Genomic DNA, 27106 nt, shown 5'->3' with positions numbered 1-27106 from the left:
CAAGTAGGGTTGAACAATATAGTGTTAATCATAAGTGTAATTTATTGATTGTCTGTATCCACTTTATCTAAGTTGAAAGGGTCAGTATGTTGCTAGTCCACCACAATGCAAACAGAGAGAAAGACAATCACATGCCCCATATATTTTTCAAAGTTTTGTGCTATTCAGAGTCCCCAATGAACCGACTTTATTGATCTAGTGGGAAGAATCCAAACTCCTCAGAGAAAAGCATGCAGAGGGAGATCATGCAAATTCATGCACAAAGGGGCCTTGCGTCTCCTTACTGTAAGGCTAACAACTGTGCATCCTCTATAGCTACACCTTGTTTGAGTCCTCCACTAACAAAAACAGTTACTCTTGGAAGGTGACTATCCATCTGTCTGATGTGTGTCATTCTACACTACAGGATTCAGTGTTATTACTGCCACTAGTCCCACATCACAGTCTTATTGCTCCAGTCCAGCAGCAGTAAGGAGTAACATATAACTGTCTAGTTGGTCTCTTCTTATCTCACATCAGTCCAAACAGCACTCTCCTGACAAGTGGTATTTGACTCAGTCAGAAACTGACATGTACAGAGAGACAGACACACAGACAAACAGAGGTTGTAGAAAGAGAGACAAATAAGAGAGACGCAAAACAAGAGAGACGGACCATTCCACTGCACTGGGGTATGAACCGCTGCCAATCTTTTCATCACGCATGGAGCTCTTTTTGTTTGATAAAATAATCAGCATGCACTCGACAGGAGAGTGAAAATTGCCATTCACACACAAAAACATGGTAAGGACAGTCAATTATCTGCAGGGTTTGTTTTTCTCCCTGTGCTATCTATTTGCATACCGTTCCTATGAGAAGGTGCTTTTGATGTAGTTAGACAATTGTGGTCAGTATGATATTATGTGAATGTGTCTTATTAGTGTGCACTGTGTGCATACAGAGAAAAGGTCATAATGTTTCTTTGTTCCCATAGCTCTTTTTCCTCAATTAGGGCTAATCACCAGAGCCCAACATTGATCTCGGATTTTCTTGCCCAGATTGTGATGGTCAACGATTGTGTGTGTGCGTGTGTGTGCGTGTGTGTGCGTGTGTGTGCGTGTGTGTGCGTGTGTGTGCGTGTGTGTGTGTGTGTGCGTGTGTGTGTGTGTGTGTGTGTGTGCGTGTGTGTGTGTGTGTGTGTGTGTGTGTGTGTGTGTGTGTGTTTGCACGCACGCACATATGGTTGTGAATTCTTCACCACATGCATATGAGATCCAGAGATGGAGGATGTGCAGGAACACAGTCAGACACAGGGTAAATCATGTTCGTACATGTGCCCATGTGAACATGTGTGTAAATATAAATGCCATTCTGTGATCTCCAGCACATCGAATGATTTACCACTCCGGTGTAATGGAGCAATTTCTCTCTTTTTTTCCTCTATTACCCATCTCTCCTTTTCCTGCTTTTTCGATCTGCCTTAAAATATTCTCCCGTTTAGCTCAGTGACAAGTCATCTGTCACTCAGAACAGTGAGGGAACGAGCGCATCTGATGGACAGGGTTTTGTGTGTGTGTGTGTGTGTGTGTGTGTGTGTGCGTGTGTGCGTGTGTGTGTGTGTGTGTGTGCGTGCGTGCGTGCGTTCGTGTGTGTGTTGGGGGGGGGGTTCCTGTGACTGATGAGACTATTGTTTGTTTTTGGTTTATTTTTCTGATTTGTCTTCCTTCGGACATTGGAACTCATAAAAACAAATATCTCAAGCAAGGCTGCACATTCATCTTCCTCCCAAGGGCAAGTGAACTATTTCTCTCTTGGTGTTAACTCCCAGGGGTGATTTGTATTTGTTATTCATGCTCTACACTGGATTTCATAGAGAGAACTTTTCATGCTGGAGCCACACAAATTTAGTTCTATAATCAGTGTATCCTGCTCTCTTAAGACCAAATGTCCTGATACAATGTACTGCTGCTCTATGTGGCATATTTTGCTTTAATACAAATACTCTTTTCGCTTCATGTAAATCAATACAGACAATAAGGACGTAAGCTCTGTCGAAATTCAGGGGTCATTTCCTTCAGCAGTTTAAAGGATACTCGACTATGGCGTGTCGCTTAAATGCCTTAATATCCATGCATTATGGATCTTTTGTTGCTTCAGAAATAAACAATATATTCCTTGGAGTTATCCACATTCGGGCATCTTCACAAGCATGTTTTTTGTGACGAATCGAGGAAACCCACAGACTCACAGGGAGAGCATGTACACTCCACACAGAAAGGCCCGGCCAGTATTTTAAAGAAGACCATCTCGCTGTGAGGCGAGAGCGCGAAGAGGATATTGTGCAGCTTGGATGGTTTTAGGCGTAAAGCACAATATGTATGCTTTCAGTCTTTCTGCACCATTTCTATAAATACGGGATCTTGAGACATTGCTTCAAAACTTGTCACACGTTTCACTCACTGTCAAATAGAAGTGTGTCTTGTTTATTATGTTTCCAATGCTCAAAGTCACTGTCACCTCCCCATTATCTGGAAGTCAACAAAAGTATGCATCACAGAAAGTTCAGTCTCAGCTTGAAACCGCAAATAAAAATAAACTGTCTAAACCAACAGATTTTTGTTTTTGTTTTTTTTAAGAATGTTTCAAACTCAGTTTTAACATTTCTTTAGAGCTCTTACCCTCCCATTATTCTACAACTTTAAAAATGAAATATGAAAAAAAAAAATACATAGGGAAAGGTAATATTGAATTGGCTACCTGGAATCCTCCCATATTTGAATATTTTATGACATGTATTGATTTCTTTAGCCATTTGTGACATGTCATTTACAATGTAATACTCCTTTAACTTCCAGTTATTATGTTATCAGATCCCACATATTGATTTATATAGCATTTGCATTTATTGTAATTTTCCTCTATTTATTTTATTTAATCAACTGTATTGATCCCATTTGGGCAGTTTTAACTGAATGACCCATCAGTCGCAGCCACACAGAGCAGCGCTCAGGGCGGAGTTGGTGGGGGCCCAGGATCCTGCTCAGGGATCCACTCAGAGTGAATCATGCTTTCCTGTAACATTCCCAAAACATCTTCTGATTTGGATTTTTCAAATTTGCAGGATTGTAGTATATTTCCTATTTGGGAATATCTGTTTGAAATAGGGTGAAATTCCAAATTATTTTTGAAGTTCAGAAAAAGATTTCAAATGTAATCCAATTAAAATATGATTTCCTGTGCTGATGAACCTTTATCTGCCAATTTTTAATCCCACAATCCCAGGTGGAAGGTGAAACGCTTGTGTTTCATGCAATTGGCAAAGCCCTCAAATTTGATTCTGAGCCCCAAAGCACTTTTTTGACCTTTGCCAAAAAGATTCAGTTTTTATTTTGCCAAGTCTGTTCATTGTAGTGAAAGGTGTAATATCTGAAGGAACACATTCTCTTTAATGTTCTACGTTTGTTAATATTAAATGTTTCACTGACATTACTATAGTGTTGGTTTGAACGTTTTCATGTCTGTGTGATTAAACAGGATTACAGTGGGGTGGTCTTTTAAAGCTTTCCTGTATTTTTGTCCTCATGTATTTGAAAATAGTATTTCTCTCAACCTGCAGGCAAAATTCTAGGGTTGCAGTGGGAAAGACTTTACGGTTTTTAAACCATATTGTAAAGCATGAGTCCCATAACACACTGTACTCTATCAAGCTGTTTTGTTTATTAATGTCTTTCACATTCAGTGGACAGATCAGCTGTATGCTGTGTCAGGAATAAAAGGGTTGACGTTTTGCAAGCCATAAGCCTTTATGGTAGTCTAATTCTAGCTGCTATAGCCAGAAGGTCTCCTCTGTAGTAATTTGTAATTTCTCCTGTCTGTTAAAATGACCAACACATTCTGACAGTAAGCACACATTTGGCCCATGACTCACATGAACACAGTATTATGCAGCATTTTGGATGTTTAGATCTTATCGATCAAACTGTACCATCAGAGAGTCTCCAGGTTGATCCTAGAGTGGTGTTGCTGCAGGACTACAACTCCAGAAATCCATCTTTATAGATCTATCTCCCACAACAGATGGCGTGGCCCTACAGAGCCTTGAAGTAAAAATCATGGGGTTTAGTCCTGGACTACATGAAGGAATGGTAGTATCTGAGATGGGATTAATCCACAGAGTTACTGTCCCAAGTTCCTTAATATGTTTGGACTTACCTACAAGGCATGTAATCTGTACAAATATACCTTACATACACATTGACACATTTCTGGTTGCAGACATGTCAGCCTGCATTATAGATTTAACTGTTGTTCTGGCAACCTGCAACTAGATAAGAGACTCTCTCTATATATTGTTACCTCCCACTGGTCCAACCTACAAAAAACTTCTGTTGTGGTCAATTGGTGTCTCTAAATTGTCCACAGGTGTGGGTGCAATACTGTGTTCATTTTCCTTGCTGTGTTTTCTCTTTGATGCACTGGTGAACTGTCCAGAGTGTGAACTTTCTTCACACCTTTCGGCTGGTAGAGGTTTGAGCTTGCTTCAACTCAAAGCTGGATGAACTGGTATAGATGAGAGAAGAGAAGAGAAGAGAAGAGAAGAGAAGAGAAGAGAAGAGAAGAGAAGAGAAGAGAAGAGAAGAGAAGAGAAGAGAAGAAAATTCTGCCAAAGGTCGTAGAGTTCAGCACTTACAGTAGAGCAGGTGTATGTGTATTTATCCCTTAAGCTCCGAGGCCCTCAACTAATTTCCCACACAAGTCACACACAGGGGTGGCTCTACCATCAGCCACAAGAAAATGTGTGTCTGTGAGTGTCGGTTGGATGGTACAGGTGCCAGACTCTGTCCCTACAGCCCTGTGGCGGCCGGAGAAGTTAATTGGCAGCATCTGGCTGTCTGAGTGCCCAAGCGCCCGTGTATACACCCCCCTCCTCCTTCCACTCCACCCTGTTCCTTTTCCTCCTCAGTTCCCTCAAGCTCTCCTTTCCTGTGAGTCCTGCTACCCCTGGCACTGACGTGGTGACACCAGTCTGGCTGCAAGCTGTGAGTGTGAGTGTGTATGTGCATGTGTGATATACCGGGGAGTATGGAGGCAGACAGGGCAGGCAGCCCCACAGCTGCCACCACAGTGCCAAGGGAAATGCAGGCAGACAGGCTGGCATCTTTGTGCCAAGGCCAGCAGGGCCTTCCGAGAGGATGAAGGGAGGAAAAGTTAGATAGATAGATAGATAGATACATAGATACATACATACATACACACATACATACATACATACATACATACATACATACATACATACATACATACATACATACATACATACATACATACATACATACATACATACATACATACATACATACATACATACATACATACATACATACATACTGTGTCTTTTAATATGGCTGTGGCTCGTTTAGTAGAGTGAGTTATCGCTCAATCGTAAGGTTGCAGGTTCGATTCCAAGTCTGCCCACATATTGAAGTGTCCTTAAGCAAGGCACTGAACACCCAACTGCCCCCAGTGGATGGACTGAGTGCTTGGCATGGCAGCCGCCTCCATTGGTGTGCGAATTGGTGAATGTGATTGACAATGAAAAGTGCTTTGGAGACTGCTCAAGAGGTGGAAAAGAGCTCGCTAAGTGAAATCAATTTACCACCTCTTACCACGTGGTGATGTAGTGAGCAAAAAGGAGGAAGCACTAGCCTTTAATATTAGTGACTCAAATGAGGCTGAAGCATCATGAACAACCATGACTTATCCCGACATCGCGATTTGGATGTAGAGAAAAGACAATATTTAACACGGGTAAAGAGCTGTTCCATTTAGAGATAGCTTCTTGTAAAACAGTACTGTGTTAATCCACCAGCACGCCGAATATTGCTTTTGAGTGTTGTACTAACCACACAAGGGCTATATTCTCATCCGTCCAAGGAGATCAACCGAACTTGGTCACATGGTTTGGAATACATTTTGCCTCTTATCCAAATGGGTTCATCAGTTCATGTTGTGGGCACACATTGTTGTGTATGAATGCGCTGCATCCTTTGAGACACACAAGTTCTTGCTCAAGACAAACACTACATTACCCCTCGTTCACCAGTTTATTGATTTGGATTTCACACCAGTCGCAATAGCTGGTTTGGTCAGGAGGTTAGTCCTTTATCTGTCGGCCAAACTGTGAATATATTGTGTTTAAAACATTCACAAATCAACTTTAATCAAGATTATTTGTTTGTTTTGTTTTTTTTCACTTCCCTTTATTGGTTGATTCAAGATGCTGGTTATTTTTTCACAAGAGTAAGTCACTCTGATCAGAGTAATGGACTGCATGAGATGAGCTCATCTCTATGTGGGATTCAATAAAAAGTGATTTCAGGATGTGTCATATGTGTAGCGTTACCTTCCACTGAGTGAATTTCCAGAAAGAATGATCTCATCACCCACTTACCTTATTTCTCACACACACACACACACAAACACACACACACACACACACACACACACACACACACACACACACACACACACACACACACACACACACACACACACACACACACACACACACACACACACACACACACACACACACACACACACATCACACATTCAGTCATATTCTGTATACAGCTTTGACTTAATATTTTGAAACAAGCCATATGTTGAATGGCCACTATTCACTCAATGGGATATTTGATTGAGTGTTCATATGAAAAATAAAGAATTTGAATGAAATTGATAATAAGAAGGAGAAAATGGAAATAGCACAGTCAGACATGTTGGGTCCTGTTATGATATATGGCATTACTAATGTGCCCGTTGTTGCAGAGTAACATTGGCTGTATGGTCATAGAATCACTCATTTACAGAGTCTACACGCACCACATACACTTTTATGATATCTCTATGTGTGCGTGTGTCTGCTCTTATTATTGTTACGATGTAGTCTGGCGCCAGCCTGTCTATTCCATTCCGCATTTGCACATACACACACATAGCTAATGTAATGGGAGTATCATGTTGCACTCTGGGAAATGCTGCATCACACAATTATAAGTAGATGTTCTCATTGCTCCCCTCTTTCAGACGCACACACCAGCCCACTCCCACTTGCTTCCACACCACCACCCACAAGAGTCCTAATGCTGAGCTCATCACATTGTAAGAAATGTTTGTGTGTGCCAGTGAGTATGTTTTTTAATGGAGGATTTTTTTTTCCATGTTTTTTTTTTTCCCTCCGTACCCCCTATTATTCCAGACGAATGTGCACCTGCCCGGGTGCCCCATAGGGGACCAATGGCGCCACAGTGGCGAGGGCACAGTGATCATCTGCATTCTGCTAATTGCCCTGTTGCCCCACAACACACAGGGGAGCTAGCGACCAGCAGACCCAGCAGCCCAGCATGCTCAATCTAGCTGAGACTCCAGTGGGATATATTAGGGGCATGTCTTTTTTTTTTTTTTTTTTTTTTTTAAATCACAAAAACCTCCAAAGTGCATGACACAGTGTGTCTGCTGAGTCATACAGAACCTGTATCTGCTCATCTGCCTAATTCACACATTTCCTCAATATTTTTGGATATATTGCCCACAATAACTGCACGTATTGTAACTTCACAGCACAGTGGCAAGTTTGAAATGAAATTATTAGACACCTGTCTTTTACTGTGAAACATTTGCATTTCATCTAAAGGTCATTTTTCCTCTAACGTGTGGCCCTCTACTGGTCCATACAGGCACTGTCATACTGCCATTAATGCAGAGTTGTTTCCATCCATCCATCGTCTATACCAGGGGTCCCCAGGCACCAGGCCTGCCGGACCAGTACCAGTCTATGGATCATTTGGTTCTGGGCCACAAAGAGAGAATAACAAGTTTTATTTTGAAAATGTACATTTATATTGCCGTTTGTCTGCAGGGCTTTAATTTGAAAATGCTTCACTTCCATCAGTGCTCTGATCCGTGTTTTACTCCACCAAAGTTATTTTTTGCTTTCTATTCATCGTTGTGCACTCGTTAAGGTCTTGTCATACACCATCTTGCCGATCTGTGGGGACATTATGTTGCCTTTAACCGGTCCATGGTGCAAAAAAGGTTGACGACCGCTGTTTATGCTGCTTATTCCTGTGCAGGATGCGGGGCACTGGAACCAATCCAAGCTATGTATGGGGGAAGGCAGGATACACCCTGGACAGGTCACCAGTCCATCACAGAGCAAACACTCACACTGCGGGGCAATTTAGGGTCGCCAATTATTCCCACATGCATGTTTTTGGACTGTGGGAGGAAATCAGAGAACCTGGAGGAAACCCATGCCCACATGGGGAGAACATGCAAACTCCACACAGAAAGTCCTGGCCAGTGATAAAAGTATTGTTTTGTGAATGTATCCTTGGTGTACTTTTGTCCAATTTCTGTCATATTTAGAATGCAACAGAAGTATTTGAGTTAGATGCTTCCATACACAGTCATATTTGCACTACAGGCATTCATATCATTCACAAGAAGATAATTCTATTTGTACTGGAGCTACGAGCGGAGATTGCAACAATGGAATATGTTCACATTTTGAAGGAGGAAATGCTAGAAAGATAGCGTCATAAGTAAGAGCTAGAAGTGAGAGAAAAATGATGATACGGAAGAAGAGTGTTGTGAAAAACAGATGAAGTACTTGGTGAAATTAATTTTAGCACCCACAGCCTGACAGATAAAAGCAAACCGACAAACAAATCTATCCACAGCTCTGTTTTAAATGTATCAGCAGAACAAACTGGATTACTTGTTTAAACAGCAAAGGTGTTTTATTTAGATGAGGCTCCAAGATTTATGAAGGCGCTCAGTATTTTATGGAAATAACTTTACATTTCATGTCCAAAGCATAATGCAAACTCAAGTGGTGCGGAGTAGCTGGGATGTGATACCGACAAAGCTGATTTGGCTAACTCCTTGTGAAACTCATTGAGGTCCAAAAGCTGTCGACTTGTGTGACAGATCAGCTAATTAAATCCACCAGTAATATGTGAATATCAGAGGCTAGAAGCACCACTCCTTTTTACAAGGTCTGTCATTGTGAGTGATTCCAATAGTCACTGTGTTAAAAGAGGGCAGTTTCTGGCCTGAGAGAGCTGTGAACGGACTGTTGTCTATGCAGGTGAGCAACTCTCAGCTCTCTCGTTACAGGAAAGTCCATAATTCACAAGTGTTATTGCTTTCTCACCAGAAGAATCTAGCAGTAACATTAATCCCCGCTTCCTTCACATCATCAGTCTCGACTCTTAATGTGCGTCATCTCCACTTCATGCCCAAATACACAGACACTTTCACTGCCGCGGAAAATTGTGATTATCTGGTAAAAACTGTGAAAATGAATGTTGTACTAAGTCTTTTCTCAGCACCACCACAGCTGAAGATTCTAATAAAAGTATATGACTCCTTGCTGTACCTCGGATTCTCACTACACTTGGTGTGGAGTCAATCCTCATCCAGTGACACAACCTAATGAAGCTGCAGTTGGAAACACAGTGTTATAAACTAAAGCATGACATTAATTTGCATAACTGCCACAGTATCTGGTTGCTATTATGAAATGAGTTAAAACATTACAATTACTAAAGTTTCTTTGAGCTCTTTACTTGTTATATTTGGAGTAGATGAAAATTGTTGTGGAGCTATTGCTACTTTCTGTCCTGCTCTCTGCGCTGTAGCAATGGCCAAATATCTCATTTACTGGAGAGTGAGGGCATCATTATTCCTGAACTCAGTCCTATTGACAGCAATATGAAAATGTTTTTGTGTGTACCTAACATTTACAGGAGCCTGTGTCAACAGTATATGTGATGTTTCTCCGAACAAATGTTAGCTAATCTGAGTTTCCTTATAACTCGTTACTTTTCATTTTCAGTAACTAGTTAAGAACTTTTAATCAAAGTGATTATTCCTTCTCACTATATTTTAATGTTTCGTAACATGCATAACACTAATCATGGAGATACTGCGTTGGGATTTAGGTTTGGTCATTAGCATTAAATTACTGTAAGTAATAGATTACTGAAAGTAATAAATCACTGGAAGTAATTTATGAAAAATGGAAATTATTAATGGAAGTGCCCTCCCGTGGCCCGGCATACTAACTACATCGTTGTCTCTGTGTCCGCTGCTGCAGTGTAAACGCACTCCTTTTTTTTAGCGGATTAGGGGTTGTCAGGTGAAACGTTGTCGTGTAAACAGGGCCTAAGTTAGTTAATATTTCTGTGTAAAAATATAACAATCTTAAATAAAAGGGAAAGTGTGAGATCCGAGCACAGACTGTTACAAACCAGTGAATCTCAACAATAAGTACACAGTAATCACGAGGAATCGTTCAATTCAGCTAACAGGCCTTTATTAACAAAAATGTATGAATTCACAAATAATTCTGAAATCATTTCATAAATCAACACATCTCAGTAGCAAACGTCATCTAATAGAGAGATCTAATCTACTAAACAGCAAACGCTAAATAAAAAGAGAGTGTGTGTGTGTGTGTGTGTGTGTGTGTGTGTGTGTGTGTGTGTGTGTGTGTGTGTGTGTGTGTGTGTGTGTGTGTGTGTGTGTGTGTGTGTGTGTGTGTGTGTGTGTGTGTCTGTGCGTCTGTGCGTGAATGAATGGATATGGAGGGGGTGTTTGTGTGTGTGCGGCAGTGTTGCAATGCCGTAAGTGTCCACCGGCTGATGGATGAGTTGTGATGAAACCACCATATACAGTGGGCCAAGCAAATTACAAAGCAAAAGCCTGACTGCAACTTGGCCATGTATACACATAGCCGGGTATTTACAAAAATGAAGATTTCCCCCTATATACTTTCAAAAATAGCATTGTTCATGCCAGATCCTTTAAAAGAATACAAATTTAAAAAATTACACAAACCCGCATAAAAACTTCAAGATCTACTATGAGCATGCCAAACCTATAGGCGGCAGTGTAACGAGAAGCATAAGGCCTCTGCTCCTCGATATAATAAGACCATTTGTGATTTTAAATGCAAACCAGCCAAAAGCGTTTGCATGTAAAAACAAGCACTTTTGACAGTATCTATGGTCATCATATCAACCAAACTAGAAACACTGCTCGCACACTGATGATGCTTCTGTCACATACTGTTACATTAAACGTCTTCTATGCTGTCTCCATGCAAACATGAAGACAGGGAGTTTGTTCCGAATCTCCACTTTGGCCAGAGTTTTCAGACATAATCATTTGAATTGCAGCTTTGTTTACGTGTAAACGAAACACCTTAACACAGTGAAATATCACAGTTTTTGCTACGTGTAGATGGGTCCTGATTTGCACCCAAAAAACATGTATGGGAGTCATCTATGCCACGCACACACACACACACACACACACACACACACACACACACACACACACACACACACACACACACACACACACACACACACACACACACACACACACACGGATATCAACATGACTGACACTCCTAAGATTATTCAGAGGCTGTTTTATGCTTGACTTAGTACACAAAAAATAAACTACAATAATGAAACCATCGAGCCACGCTTTAAAAACAATGAGCCTATCCAACATCTGGCATCATTTTAGTGTGCCAAAAAATATAGCCTGTTTAATTACTGGCTTACTAACACACAGGGAATAAAGAAATATGTAATTCAATATGAAATGTTTGCCAAATGAAGTAACTACTGGCTTTAAATGAGCTGCTGGGGATCTGTGGAGCCTGACAGCTGTAAGGGCATATTGGAAGACATTTAACCTTCCTAACAGTTGACAGCATAAATGTTTGACAAGCTAAAAGTGACAACAGTGATATAGAAAATAAAAGGGAGTGGATGAGTGCATGTTTTTTTTTTTTTTTTGTGTGTGTCCGGGCCTGGTGAGTTTTGTCCTGTATGTTTATGCCTTTGTCTGTGAGAGTGCTCCGAGTAGCTGTGATTGGCGTGTCCTCTACGCTTGATTGATTTGAAAATAGAGACAAGATGTCGGCCGTATGAAAGCTACCAATTTATAAGCCTTCATCTTGAAACTTCAGAGAGACCCCGGCACCATCTAAATCAGAGCGGGAGTTTGTAGATACCAGTGGTTCAGCGGTAGAAAAGCCCTGGCAAGCAACGTGACACCTCGCTAAAGGCTGCCTGCTATAGCTCTATGAAATCCTCTGCCTTTGTATTCTCCCCTTGTCTCTTTTTTTTTTTTTTTTTTTTGTCCCATTCTCTTGGACTTTGTCTCGTTCTCTGTTTGTCATCCACTTTCTGCCATTGTGTAGTTTTTCATTTTCTCGATCCCTCTTTGCTGCTCATTTCTCTTTATTCTGTAAGGCTGTGATGAGACTCGCTGGAAGTTAACTTGTCCCATGGCTCGCTGTGAAGGGAATGACCTTGATGTAGCTCACACCCGCTTTGAGTGCGCAGCGTTGTTTCGGTGTGTGACTCTTTGCATATCCTTGTTTGTATGTGTGTGTGCCTCTGTGTCTCTGTAATCACTGAATTGTAAAACCATGTGTGAGAACGTTATCATATACAGAGAGCTTCTCCACCCCCCCCCTTCATCCCATGCAGTGATAATTCTGTTTGGGAATGACGGCACTGTACCACGTCAAGAGATGGGCAGCAGCGAGGCACAGGGAGGTACCATTTAGATAAAACAAATTGCCAGCAGCCGAGCAGGAGCAGTCACAGATAAAAACCAAAGAGACGTGTGCACTCCTGTGCATATGCCGAAGATTTTGTGCATATTTTATGTTTGTTTGTGTGAATGTATCAGAAATAGGTATGCACCCGCTGCCAGTACTCTACGCTTTCCAGGCAGTCTTTCTCTCCATAACAAGTCACAGAGCCTTTTTCTATGGCCTATAATGCTGTAATGGGACAAGCAGCAGTAATTAAAATCAATAGCCAGGACTTTTCCAGTCTCCGGCAAGGTCACGCGTTGCCCAGTAGAGAGAAGTGGAAGGAGAAACAGAGAAGTGGGATAAGCTTGGATGGCCAGAGCCCAACGTAAAAATATGTAAAGAGGTGAGGTGTCATTTTATTTTAATTAACCTGCACCTCGGAGGACTGCCTCTCCAGTAACACACTAGTAAGTGGGGGCTGTACATGTGTCTAAGTGTGTGTCGCCTGGATGCCTGTTTTGTCCTTGTCAGCCATTTTCATTCACAGTATGCTCTACTTTAAACCCATGCAGCCAAGTCGCTTCAATAACAGTATTTTGGATTCAACTGCTGGGGATAAAAGAATTTGCTCTCGAGATTGACCACTTTTCTCTCGCTTTGATTCTTTTGTTTCTCTGTCCAGCTTAGCAGCCTGTAGGATGACCCTGGAAAGCTGGCTCCGGTTGGCAGTCTGGGTGTGGTGTAGCTGGCCACTAGCTGAATTAGTATTCTGCTGAGATAGTCACATGCAGAGACATTTTCCTTTCTCCTCCTCTGAAGGAATAATCAGCCTTGCTTTTTCTGCCTCTTCTTCTCGTCTGCCTCAAAGAGGCAGAAGAGAGTGATTTAGCTTTTTGTTTCTCTGGCCACCTGCAGGGACATCTTCAAGTGTTTGAAAATGCATCTAATGTGCTCACCCTGTATGTTTATGCAAAGACACCCGATGAATTAAGTGTCGGAGCAAACACAGAGGTCTCCTGCGTCTCCTTGCTGTAACCCCTCTTTGAAGGCGAGTCAGGAAGTCCACTCTGTCAGAGTTAGCACGGCGCAGTCTGTCCTGTTTGTTGATTATCAGGTCCTGTTCCTATCATAGCTGTGATACCATCTTCATCTAATCTGTTGCCAGAGTCGCTAGTTCACTAGCCAGCCATCAGCAGCATCTCGCAGTCACTCCGCGGCCAGCCGCCACCCTTTACCGTATATCTCCCTATCAGTCCCAGATCTGCCATCGCCCTGCTCTCTCATCTTCTCCTTATCTCCTTATTCCACCTTTCTCCGAGCTCCCACCACCCCAAACCCACCAATCACTCATCGTCCTCATCTTTTTTCCTCCCTTTATCCTGCGCTCTATGTGCATCTGCCAGCGCTCCTCGGGCAGCAGTGCTTGGTCTCCTTCATGCACAACTGTCAAGACAGTTAGAGAGTGACCGGCAACTCAAGGAATATTGGAGGACGATAGAGTGAGTGAGATAAAAGAGGCAAATTCAGTCACTTGCATGTGCATTGCATCTGTCTCACTATGTCTTAACAGTTAAAGGTAAACGAGTGAAAAGGTTAAGATGAGATCACAGATGAAGAGTGTGACGATAAAACATGTTGAGTAAATCCATGTGCGGCAATTTGATTGTAGCTCTGTTGTTTTTATGATCACTTATGTATAGCACTTTGTTTCAGCAATGGGTATTTTTAAAGTGCTATGAAAATAAAGTTAAGAGTCAGCAGAGAAGTTCTGTGGACGGCGCAGTACTGTCCTGTACCCATTGATCCACCATGAGGTGCAGTGATCACTCAGCTTTATTTAGTTCCAGACTCAACGTGCGACGCGCAGTTCAGAAAAGCACGCAACTGCAACACCCAGAGATGGAGACATAGCGTCACACGTTCAGCACAGAATTAATACTGTACTCATATTAGGTATTTAGCTGTTTCACAGTACTTTTCTTTGAGTTTATATTTAAAGATATATTCATATATTTTTCTACTCTTTTTAGATAGAGAGCATATTCACTTGTTTGTTATATGAAATATAAAATATACAATATATTTATAGTATATTTATGATATATATTAGGTTAGGTATATGTTGTTGTTTTTTTACTTCTGTAAATTGTTCATACGTGTGTGTCAGTGTGTAGTTTCTACTTGTTTGCCCTGTGATGGATTGGTCACCTGTTCAGTGACGTTACCTGCCTCCGCTCATAGTCAGGTGCGATCGGCTGCAGCCCCTTGCAACCCTGAATTAGATAAAGCAGTATAGAAGATGGATTGCCCAGGACCTATACTGCAGAGAATATGGCTCTCATTTGATCTGGGAGAGGCTTGGAGTCTCACCAGAGTAGCTGGTGGAAGTTACAGTTGGCAATTATGCCTGGGCTACTTTACACTTCCTACAAGTACTGTGATCCCCTGTGAACTAAACAGGAAAGAAGATGGATGGATGGATGGATGGATGGACGTACAGTACAAAAGTATGTTATCTGTATTCGAAACAGCCCACTAATTGTTTTATGTGTAGACCACCTCCTGGTTACTTTTTATATGGGAACTTCTTAACTGATTCACTTTACAGGTATGGTAGGTCAGGTTTATCTCAGTTGCACCATCATACACACACATATATATATACACCGGTATATATATATATATTTTTTTTTTTCTTTTGATTTGGTCTTCAACAGACTTGTCCAGACATTAACTGACTTATTTACATTCATAGGATGAGCATTTACTTCAGAAATCGGAGACTTCTCTTATATGAAGGCACATTACTTTGGCGCTAATGCTAATGGGCCCAACACCATATTTTAGGGGGAAATGTCATACTCTTGACAATGTATTTGCCAAAAAGAAACATGCTGTTTTGGTGTTTTGAACAGATTTGCTAATTTTTCTTTAGTCTACACACTTAATCCTGCATTTTTAGCTGAATCAGCACATGCAGCTCACAGAAAATCCACTTTTGAATATCCCTTTTGTCTGTTGTCGTCACATTGAATCTTCTTGAGTTTTTTTTTTTTTTTTTTTTAAAGCACAGCTGAAAACACCGATTTGGCACACTTGGCACAATTAAAGACGCAATTTGCAAATCCAAAGTCTCTAAATGCCCAAAGCCTTTGTAGCAGATTGTAGCAAAACAAGCTCTCCTGTTTTCATAAAACAAATGACTGACGTCCACAGTGAATCATTTTGGTCCTAATTTTCCAGAAACATCACTGATGATACCATTCATTTTCCTCTCACGCTGTAGAGGTGGCATTCAGGTTGATTATCATTATGTGTGAAGAATTTTAACTGCTGCTTTTGCGATATATTATTTTTTTGGAGCTCACCTACAGTGTTCAGTCAGTAGAGCAATTCACTTTTGATGGGGAAACAAACAAAAAAGCATAAAGAGAGTGGCATTTGACAAAAAAAAAAAGTAATTAAGGCAGTTTCTCTCTGTTTATCAAGTCAGTTAATGATTTATAAGTCCATGTAATTTAAGTACATTGTTTTACTGTTCACATTTGTTTGGTTGTTTTCCCCTTCGCGTCTGTGTTTGTGCTTCTTAGATTTGCCTGAAAGCATAAATGGCAGCTGCTCTGTTAGTGTGACAATGTATTATGAAGGAAATACTATTAATCATAACTGGAGCCCTCCTCAATTTTGGAAATTTCTCATTTGTCACTTGTCTTATAAACAAAGTTTAAAAACCCATCGATTTTGGTTTCGGTGTTTTAAATTTCACTCAATTTCAAGCAGTTGATCACAGGGTGACACCTCTACTCTTTCCTTCAGTAGTTTTCCTTCTTTATTAGATGAACTCAATGTCTCAGGAAGAAGAAAAACGGAGAAGTTGATGCAACCTCTTTGTGCTGATTTCTCATTTCTCTGTGTAACTTCTCTGCCTCTGTATCTCCGTCTCCCTTTACACTTTCTGCACTTTTTACCTTTACTTGCAAAAGTGCCGTGTTCTCGTTGGTTATGATTGCTCTGCTCGATGTGGTCTCAAACCTTCTTAATTTCTTGAAACAAACACTTTGTCCCGTATATGACCTTTTTAAACTTTTTTCTATTCGTGTTTTTGTGTATTATTTTTACAGGCAGAGGCTTCCACCCAAAAACGTGTACTACTACCGCTGCCCCGACCACCGACGCAACTATGTCATGTCTTTTGCCTTCTGCTTTGACCGAGAGGACGACACCTATCAATTTGCCTATTGCTACCCGTACACCTACTCCAGACTTCAGCATTATCTGGCCAGCTTGGATCGCAGAAACATGCCCTACCTGCAGAGGGAGCAACTGGGCCTGAGCGTGGTAAGTTCAGAGAGAATATTTTGTGTGTGCGTGCGTGTCTGTGTGTGCGTGTGTGTGTGTGTTTGCAGATGAAGGAGACCCACAATCAGAACTTAAGAGTGTCTGCCGGTCATAACTCCAGCCTCTCGTGTTATTATTAGGATTGTTGCACTCCGAGATGACTGACTGTAAGCCTCTGGGTGTGTTTGTGTTGCGTGTGTGGGTCTGCGTGTGTGCACGCGCACGTGTCTGCGTGTGTGTGTGTGTATGTGTGTGTAAATGGCTCTCTGTGTAATCAGCAGAGCTCTCACCTCGGCAGCAGGAGCTAGTGTATCATACACACTGCCTCCAGTCTTGTCTGCTCTTATCAAATAATTGTAGGAGAAAAACTCATTAGAAATGCTTGAGAGATTACAACTTCTTCTTCTGTCCTCCCAACGTTTGTCAGGAAGCGCTTGCTGCAAGGGGGGTACCATGAAACCTGACCGTAAAATGCAGAAAGGACTCTGAAATGTAGAAGCATGGCATAAAACAGCTGATGGCATAGTTAAAAAAAAAAGGAAAGAAATACCGCTACAAATTAAGTATCTGATAACCAAAAGGCGTATGATGATAAAACGGAGTATTTCCAATTCTAATTGCACCTTATGTATTTTTCTGGAGCACAACCTGTCAAACTAGGAGCTGGGAGGATTTATACTGTAGTGCTGTTTGTATGCAGATGTGTGAGCAGCCATGACCACATGATACCTGGCTGACAACAGAGCATTTCCATACAAAAAGAAAGTTGTTTACTGAGCTGAGATTACTGCAAGTCAGTCCAGATTCACTGTGGCTGCTAATAGTTTTTCAAATCAACTTGCCACTCTGCTGAAAAAAACCTGCTCAGCTGACAAAAAGTAGCAGCAATTACAAACCTCAACCTTAACCTGTGTTATTTTCTCCTTGACGTTACTAAGATAAAAAAAATAGTCACCTGTTCATCAGTTGAACAATACTGGTATGGCATGTATTGAGGTTGTTCATGATTTTATTATACTGGCTTTTTTCTTTTTAACATAAATTAGGTCAATTTAGTTTAGTATACAGTGATATGCTAAGGTAGTAGATGTGGATATGTGGATCTTTTTTAATGAGGAATAGCTAAAAATGTGTCACACATACATACATACATACATACATACATACATACATACAGAGTTGTTTTTTTTTTTTTTTAATATGATCACATATTTGGTGTGGTGTTTATTTTTACTCAGCCTGAACAAATCATGAAACCATAAAAATGAAAATGAAAAAACACTTATAAAGCACTATGTATCGTAAAATACAAAACTGGCCCAATGCTAAGAGGACTGGCAAATTTAGTGTGTTCCACAATTGTTGCAAGTCACTCCCCCCTCTCTATCTGTAGCGATGCTGCATTTTGTATAACATCTTGTAAACACCAAGCCATACAATTCAGCCTGTGCAGCGCACTATTTTCTCTTTATTTTCAAGCCACATCATTTCTTAGAGCAAGACAGAGGAAAAGAGAGAGGATAGGCCTATAGCTGATTTGTCTCAGAGAGTCAGTATTAGTATTCATAGTCATAGAGAGGTTTTATGACCGTATTTTTCTCTTTATGTTCTCTAGGCCTGGGTGGCAGACAGCCTCGCCCCACCCTCTCATATCTCTTCCTTTGTCTGCGCCGTCTCTTTATCTTTTACCTTCTCCCCTTCATGCACACATCCAACCACAAGCCATAGCATACACGCACTCACGCACAGACATACACACAGATAAATACATATGTGTGAAGTTTGTGTGTGTTGGTTTCCTCTGGGTCCAAAACATGCATTTGAGGTTAATTGGTGACCCTAAATTGCCCCCTGGGTGTGAAGTGAGCATGTTTGTCTCTCTCTCTGTTTGCCCTGTGATGAACAGGCGACCTGTCCAGTTTGTACCCTGCCCCCGTCCATAGTTAGCTGTGATTGGCTCCAGCGCTACGTGACCCCGAACAGGACAAAGCGGTATAGAAGATGCATGGATGACATACAACCAGTACATACGTACAGACTTTCTTGTTTGTTACTATAAATCTGATTCTTCCTCGCCGTAGGTTCTCTAGCACAGAAGCACATTGACGGCACGCATTTAACCATTTATTTATATTGTCCTCGATACAGTCTGGTGCCTTTTCAGGCCGCTGTCCTCTCCCCATACCCCCCCGAGAGTGCTCTCTTTTTGTCCCAGCCCACAACTGTACAACTGTGAGAGAGAGGAGAGAGATAATTAGTCCCTGATGAGACTCAGGTGTGTCGAGTTACCTCTCTCTAGCGGCTTCCCGGAACTGCTTCCCCAAACTCTCCCCTGCCGTTTGCTCAACCACACCCCTCTACCACAGTTACAGGTTAATCTAATAGAAAAGAGAATGCAATGGTGAAGGATGCTGCTGCTGTACCTCAGGCAGAGGCAGTACAATTTAGACGAATCTCTGAAAAATACTCAGCACCTCATATATAAGGGTTTGTTCACACTGCAGGGGAATGTTACCCAATTCAGATTTTGTGACTCGGATCTGACCTGTTTTGTGGCCGTGTGAAAGCTCCAATTCCAATTTTTTTTGACAGCAGACCCAGGCCTCGATCGTATGTGGTACCAATTTGGACATTTTTCTACATGACCGCTTCATCTTTGACGTGTGACTGACGTCACGGATAAGCGCAGGAGGAAGCGGCTCCGCCAAATTGTTAAAAGCTGTGCTCTCTTTTTTCCTCTTTCTCCTCCTTCTTTCCCTTGTCATTTTGTCTAGAATGTTCATTTTTAGCAACCACTTGGTAATGGACATACACGCATTGACCTGTGTTGCCAGATATGGCGGGTATCCTCCAATTGGGAAGCCTTGTGCGTTTGTGTGTTTATGGCGTGTTCTTTATCCCACATATAATAGTTTTACGGTTTTTACATGATTTCTACACAGACTGAAATTTGGGCTGGTTTTTATTGAGGTTTGTGGGTTTTTTGTTGTTTGGGCTGAAACCAGTGAGTCACAAATGGCAGCCCTGGTGCTGACCTGTGTGCCATGTGCCACTTCACGGCATGACTTCATGACGTCTTCTGTGCAATTTGATAGAAGTTGAATTTGAATTTGAATTTATTGTGAGGAAAGCCCCTTGAGATGCAACATCTCGTTTACAAGTTGCATTCAAAATGTAACGTGAATAATCACGCAAACAAATTGGATAGCAGCAAAAAATCTGAATTGAGCGTCTAGACTCTTCCCTGTGGTATACCTTCACCTCGTGGGATCTTGGTTTTATCCCCGCTTGCACATTTTTGATATCATATGAACTACATGTGTTTTTGACACCTGTTTGACACTGATTGTAGGTTTTACCATTGATATCTAGCAACCGCTAATTAATTTTTTTTACAATACCAAACGACTTTTATTTTAAATTATGTATGTATTTTGTGTGTGTTCAGGTACATTTCTATGTATGTGTTTGCAACATGCATTTTTGTGTTGAATTTGTGTTGAATGTGCAGATCGTCAATTCAATATGGTCCGTTCCTGGACTGGTTGGTTGATGTTGGTTGATGTTGGTTGATGTTGGTTGATGTTGGTTCGCGTTGGTTCTTGTCGGTTCGTGTCGGTTCGTGTCGGTTCGTGTCGGTTCGTGTCGGTTCATGTCGGTTCATGGCCCCACATCGGCTGCTCTGGTCCTTGTCTGTCTGAACATTTGCTTTTGGAGACAATCCTGACAGTATCTGAGTCAACCTCTCCTTCTCCCCCTGAGGCATTAAGGTCCACAGAGGCACAGGGAGTTAGACGGCAAGATAGAAATAGAGAGGGAGAGGGAGAGGGAGAGGGAGAGAGAGAGAGAGAGAGAGAGAGAGAGAGAGAGAGAGAGAGAGAGAGAGAGAGAGAGAGAACTTAACTTGCTTCAATACTAACAAGCCTCTTTGAGACGATGCCTCTTGCTCCCTTCTTTCAAATGCTGCGGTCCTGGAGCGTCCCCGAGCCATCTGGAATTGAAAGTGTCTTATTTGCCCACCTTCCCTGTTGACAAAGCATTTCTCTTTTCTTCTCACCAGTAGTCAGTGTCTGTGTCTGCCCAGGAGTTGCAGAGGCAGCAGTTTGAGGTTTTTCCTTCTGCGGGCCCCGGTGGGGAGAGCAGGGCTATGACACTATTAGTCACCTCTGACACAGCACAGCCTCTGCCTGTACAACAGATGGAAAGAAAGTGTAAATGAGGGACCTCAAGGTGGGGGAGAGGACAGGCCGCTGACCACCCTCAAGCTTGCATGCGACTCACTGGGCCTGGCCTGCACTCGGTTCACATACCCACATCAAGTGAAAGCACTGATCCTCGCTGCAAAGAAATCACATTCACCGAGCTGTGCTTTTCTTTTAAAATCTCCCAAATCAAAGTGAGATTATGATTGATCACTAGTACTGTGTGGAAGAGAAACAGCGGTCACTGTCAGCTGCAGTGATTTACCATTACTTTAGACTGTTGGATTGAATTTTAGAGCTAATCCTATCTGCTATCAGTGTTCAGGTTCCATGTCCGTGTGTCTCCTCAGTGGGAGTGAAGTCTTGAAGAACGGGATTTTTCTTTTTTCTTAACAGTGTCTCGAGGAGGGGAGTGTAGTGTAGTGGGCACTGCAGCGATACCTGCCCCCACCACCACGCCATATCCCACCCCACCGTCCACCCCCGCCTCTCCTTATCTGTGTTTGTACAGTGTGCGCCAAGATATAATCGATAGCCACTCCAGCCGTGGAGTGAGGAGAAGGTCAGCCACCACACAGCGGACAAGCTGGGCACAGCAGACCAATAGAGACACAGGAAACACAGGGAGCACACCCACTGGCCGGGTGTCACACTTTGTATTTCACTGATGATTTTGACTCTCTCTCTCATTTGTATAATCTTTACTTAAGCATACGACACTATGACAGAAATGTGGAGGAACATTTTATTTTAATATGGCGAAAAAGTTGTCGTAAACAAATGTTGACTTTGTACGTTATTGAGTATGTGTGTTAGATTGATAGTAACATGTACAAATATATTGTTGACCAATATGGATTCAATTTGTCTTCATCAAATTATAGTTTTGCCATATTTATTGTCATTATTTTACATTGACGTGTATCTTTTCAACATCAGGCCCTATGGTGCAAATATACCTAAACCTGTGGTCTCTCTGTGTATTCATCACTACACCTTATGCACGATAGATATAAAAGATTAAACGTTTATGCTTGAGGCCTAACAGTGAGATACAGAAATAATAAGAAAGCAATGTGTTTCATATTGAACCATATGACACTAATACATTTAGAGAAAGACTCTCACGATCCACAGTCTTATGTTGGAGAATTATCTGACTTTTTCACATCAAAGAATGAAGAAGTTTGTCAGCAGTTTGTCTGCTTTCACTGCCTCTACTTTAGTTTAAAAACAATAAATCTCAATAAAACAAAGGACATATATGGCAAAGGGTGTGCCACTTTATGTTAGAGTTTTAAGGCTTTTCTAGAGGTAATTCTCTAAACACTAAGTACAACTAAATCAATTCAAACAATACTGCAAAACATTGATTGATTAAAACATTTTCAATGCTCTAAAAAGGACATTTGTGTGGGTTAACATAAACTCAGTGGATGATTTCCTAAATGGGGTCAACTTTGTATCCCTCTACAATTGAATCCCCAAATTAAATCAGATATAGAATAAAATGGGAGTTTTGGGGTCGTTCGGTCAATTATGCCTGAAACCAATAAACTTTGCTTTAAAATGGATGGAATTCTTTTCCAATGTAAAGTTGCACACCCATATTCTCTTTCTAAAAGGTTCCACCGAGCACCACTCCAGAGGTTCTTCAACAAAACAAAAGAAAACAAGGTATCCATCTAATCTGGTTCCAGACAGAAGCTGATAATACATCGCTGTGACATTACTCTGTAGCACTTCCACCGTTTCAACAGATCATCGTCCCGGCCTACACAGGGTTTGTTGCATCACTGGTAGTGGAGCTTGAGGATGTTAGAAGAAAATCTGTGCCGGTTGCTGATAGTGGCTGACTATTTTTTCAAAAACCCTCCTTATGGTGTGAACATTTTCAAAAGTTTTCTTTCAATCTAGTTGGTTGATCTTTTATAAGGCTCTAGTAGCTTTCGCTTCTCTTTTTTCTTGGCTTATTTTTGGAATCTAAGGGGGACATTTCGGGCGCTGCAGGATTTTAATCCATGACGACATAGTGTGCTACTAATAGTAACCTTTGTTACTGTGATCCCAGCTCTCTTCAGGTCGTTGACCAGTTCCCCCAATGTTGTTCTGGGATAATTCCTCAGACTTCTCAATATCATTTGTACCCCACGAGGTGAGATCTTGCATGGAGCCCCAGGTTGAAGGAGATTGTCAGTGATCTTGTATTTCTTCCATTTTTAATAATAGCTCCAACAGTTGATCTCTTCTCACCAAGTGAGACGATAAGAAGAGCTTCTTAAAGAAGTAACAGGTCTGTGAGAGACAGAATTCTTGCTTGTTTGTAGGTGGCAAATACTTTTTTTACGCAAGAATTTACAAATAAATTCTTTAAAAATCATTCATTTCCTGGATTTTTTTATATATTTTTTTATATTCTGTCGCTCACAGTTGAAGTGATGAAAATTACAGACCTCTCTCATCTTTTTAAGTCGGACAACTTGCACAATCGGTGGCTGCCAAATACTGTCTTGCCCCACTGTAGATCAGTAGGAAGTGACACTGTGCATACTTAAAGTATGCACATTTTTCACTGTACATCTTTCTGCTCAACATCACCAACCCTAAATCGAAATTATTACCATATATTGGTCTTTATGGTTTTCTTTCTGTTTTGTTCTGTTTTTCACTTCCAACTCATCCTGTTCTTGGACATGCTCCTCCTCTTCTTTAGTATCCATGTTGTTTATGGTTGTATGACACATATAGCTTGTGGCTGTAACGGTAACAAACTACACACAGGAGAATTAGTGACTTTTACAGGCACACATTAACATTTATTTACATTAAATGGCACTTTGCAGTCATGTAATCACACTGACTGACATTAAAATTGCAACTGCAATAAGATTAATTGTGCAGCACTACAAGAAATGGGATGTGCGTGCACACACACGCATGCAGGCACACACAAACACACACACACACACACACACACACACACACACACACACACACACACACACACACACACACACACACACACACACACACACACACACACACACACTTTATTTTATGTTGTCTGCTTCTGTTCAGGGTCATCGGACAAAACTTCGCCTTACTCTGACCTTTAGTTCACATCTTCATCATGAATCTAAGGAGTTCCCTTATTTAGACTTTTTGCTCTCATTGGGATGCCAGGTGCCCATAATTTAAGAGTGCAAGTGAGATTTATTTCCCGAGGACAGTAATAAAAATTCACAAGTAGACACAATCTGGAAAAAGAAGGAGACACAGGTGTAGGAGGTGGAATACAGATATTCCACTAAGTCAAAATGATGTTGAGCTCGAGAGAAAATAATTAGTACAAACAAGTTTGAAAAATGAGCCAAAAGACAAGCCCTTTAAGTTTTTTTTTTCAAATATAAAGTGTGTTACAAATAAAATGTATTATTACTATTATTACACAACAAGAAACAGCCACGACTAGTCCATAAAACACTGCGTACAACAGAAGTAGAAGCCGGATGCTATTACCACAGAGAAAAAAACAGGACGAATGCAAAACTAACAGAGATGCATGAAGAAGAATCTGAAACAATTGTATTCACGATCAAAAATTATTGATTGGCATCCAAATGTACTTAGCAAGGGCCTGCACACATCTCGTCATGTTCTCAGTTGATAGAACAGCATCCATTGTGACGAAGTGCCAGTTTTAATTACAGTAACTAATTAATGTCAACTGTCTCTCTGAAAGCAGACCCAGAGATGTGAGTTCTTGACAGCATTCAGCGAATGGCACTGTGATTGGTTTGTAATGAAGAGAGCCCTCCAACTGCTGACTGCCTCCTCCAAAGGCCAACACCTGAATAGCCTATAAGCACTTTATTGTGTGGATGAAGTGATGCTGCAAAGTGAACCCACACAAGAGATGTGAACATTCGCGCTGTGTTTTGGTAGCAAAAGTCCACACTGGCTTGGTCTGAACAACTGATCTACTGATTGTAATGACCTTGATATGAAAATTGTGAAAAGGGTCATTGAGGGAATTGAAAATAGCTAAAAGTGTGCCGCTATATAAAACTGGGGATGGACACCACTTCACAAACTACAGTCCTGTTCCTTTATTACCACAATTCTCAAACATTCTAGAAAGAATTCTGGAGCAGAGATAAATTTGTTATTTTTATTGTTGTGTCAATTCAGTCGTAACTACAACTCACATGAATCCCCTCAGGTTTTGATCATCTTGAAAATTAGCCTCGGACGTAGATTGTAACAAGCATAGGTAACTTTGAGGTTTGTCAGTGTATATTCATGACAGATATGACCACTTCACCAGTTTAACAAGCTGTTGGCACCACTCAAGTGAGTAAACTGCTTTTCCCAAGCAAGCAGAGAAGTAAATGGCTCAAGATAACATTTTCTTTTGGTGGCAGCCTGTTCATGAATGCATTAACTGTGGCCCAAACATCAAACAATGGGAAAAAATAAATATTTTAGAAAGGAAAATGCAAAAGAAATGACAAGACACACAGCTATATCAGCAGGAGGAAATAAAATATTCTCCTACTACTTTTTATCACTAAGTTCTGGTAAAGTTTGTCTCTTTTGTTTGTATTCCACTTGCTATTTTACTTAATGGGTCCCTGCCCTGCGTCTTTGGCATTTTGTCTTCCTATTTTTTATTTTTTTATTTATTTTTTTGCCATAAATTACTCTCTTCTTAGCCAAGGAAGTTTTGCATTTTTTGTTAGTCCCTAACAGGCACGTCAGATAAAAGAGGTGGATTCTTGGTCGGATAATAATATGTTAATCACAGCTGACAGCACTTCACCATCACAACTGCTAGGGAATACCTCAAAGTTGTAAAGGTCATCAATGCAGGTTTCCTAGCAACAGTTCTTGTTTTTATGCTGCTTTCTATTTTGCTTCATTAACGACTGACCCTCATTGTATCAGACGCCTCTGCCAAAATGGCAGTATCTCAATTGGGCACATTGAGAGAAAAAGTTTGAGCTGTGACTGTCCTTTGGCCTCAGACAGTTGACAAAGAAGGCCAGTCAAGAAGAACATCTATGTCCTCTGTCACAGTCCTGTGGGGCCTTTCATCTCCAACCAATGGTTCTCCATGGAAACGAGATGCTTTATAACTCATCTCCATGCTTGCATTTCCGCCATCTCACTGGTCAAGAACGCAGTAATGAGGGAGAGGTGATGAATCCAGGAGGACGTGAGGAGTGCATTAGGCATGGCTGTTAATATGTAGTCTACTGTGAAAGGGGAGGAGCACAGATCAGGTGTCTGTCTCTGTCTTGTGTTCAACTTTACAGTTTAGCTCAACTGTGTGGAAAAAACCCCCCAAAACCTATGGGCGATGAATACATGAGTACAAGTATCACAGGTAAAGCTTTGTGGTCTCGGTGTGTGATGTTCCCGCAGCGCTGACCCTTTGTTGATCCTTATTATCATGCTGGCACAAAAGCACACAGATTTTGGGTTACTCAGACAGAAATAATATTTATTTTGGAAATTGGAACTTCCTCACACCTTAATGACTTCGCACTCTGTCGCTATTCATTCCCTCCCGCTCCTTCTCTTGTCACCTCAGCATTCACATTAACAGGGATTTAGCTAATGAAAAGTTCTCCCAATTGACTGATGTCTGGAGGTCTGCAGTGCACTACCAAGGAGTTTTCAGGATATTGAATAGTTGAGAAGCTGGTTTAAGAAATTAAAGAAGAATGATGTTATTTCAAACTCCTGCATGGCAGTCAGCCGACATGCACTGTATTGCCAAAATTCTTTTTTCAGCTGTCCAAACCTTTGAATTCAGGATTTCCAATCACCTCCGTAGCCACATGTTTATAAAATCAAGCACCCGGGCATGCAGAGTATTTCTGCAAACATATGTGAAAGAATGGTGAATTCCAGTGCGATACAGGTGATAGGATGCCACCAGCTGTGA

General features: G+C 41.3%; 1 protein-coding gene across 2 annotated transcripts in view; it reads left to right on the top strand.

Annotated features, from left to right (window-relative positions):
* Positions 1-27106, top strand: part of agbl4 (AGBL carboxypeptidase 4) — a 303990-nt gene that overhangs the window by 136532 nt on the left and 140352 nt on the right. For both annotated transcript variants that reach the window (XR_013935717.1, XM_080473410.1), the window contains exon 5: positions 16735-16951. Coding sequence is in view for 1 of the 2 variants with exons in the window: in XM_080473410.1 (XP_080329536.1) it covers positions 16735-16951 (217 nt within the window). In the remaining variant the exon portion in view is untranslated. The remainder of the gene's footprint in view (positions 1-16734; positions 16952-27106) is intronic.

This window comes from Lipophrys pholis (assembly GCF_963383615.2).
Source record: "Lipophrys pholis genome assembly, chromosome: 10".
Taxonomy (NCBI): domain Eukaryota; kingdom Metazoa; phylum Chordata; class Actinopteri; order Blenniiformes; family Blenniidae; genus Lipophrys; species Lipophrys pholis.
The sequence above is the reverse complement of the archived record's forward strand: the minus strand, read 5'-3'. Positions and strand labels throughout refer to the sequence as shown.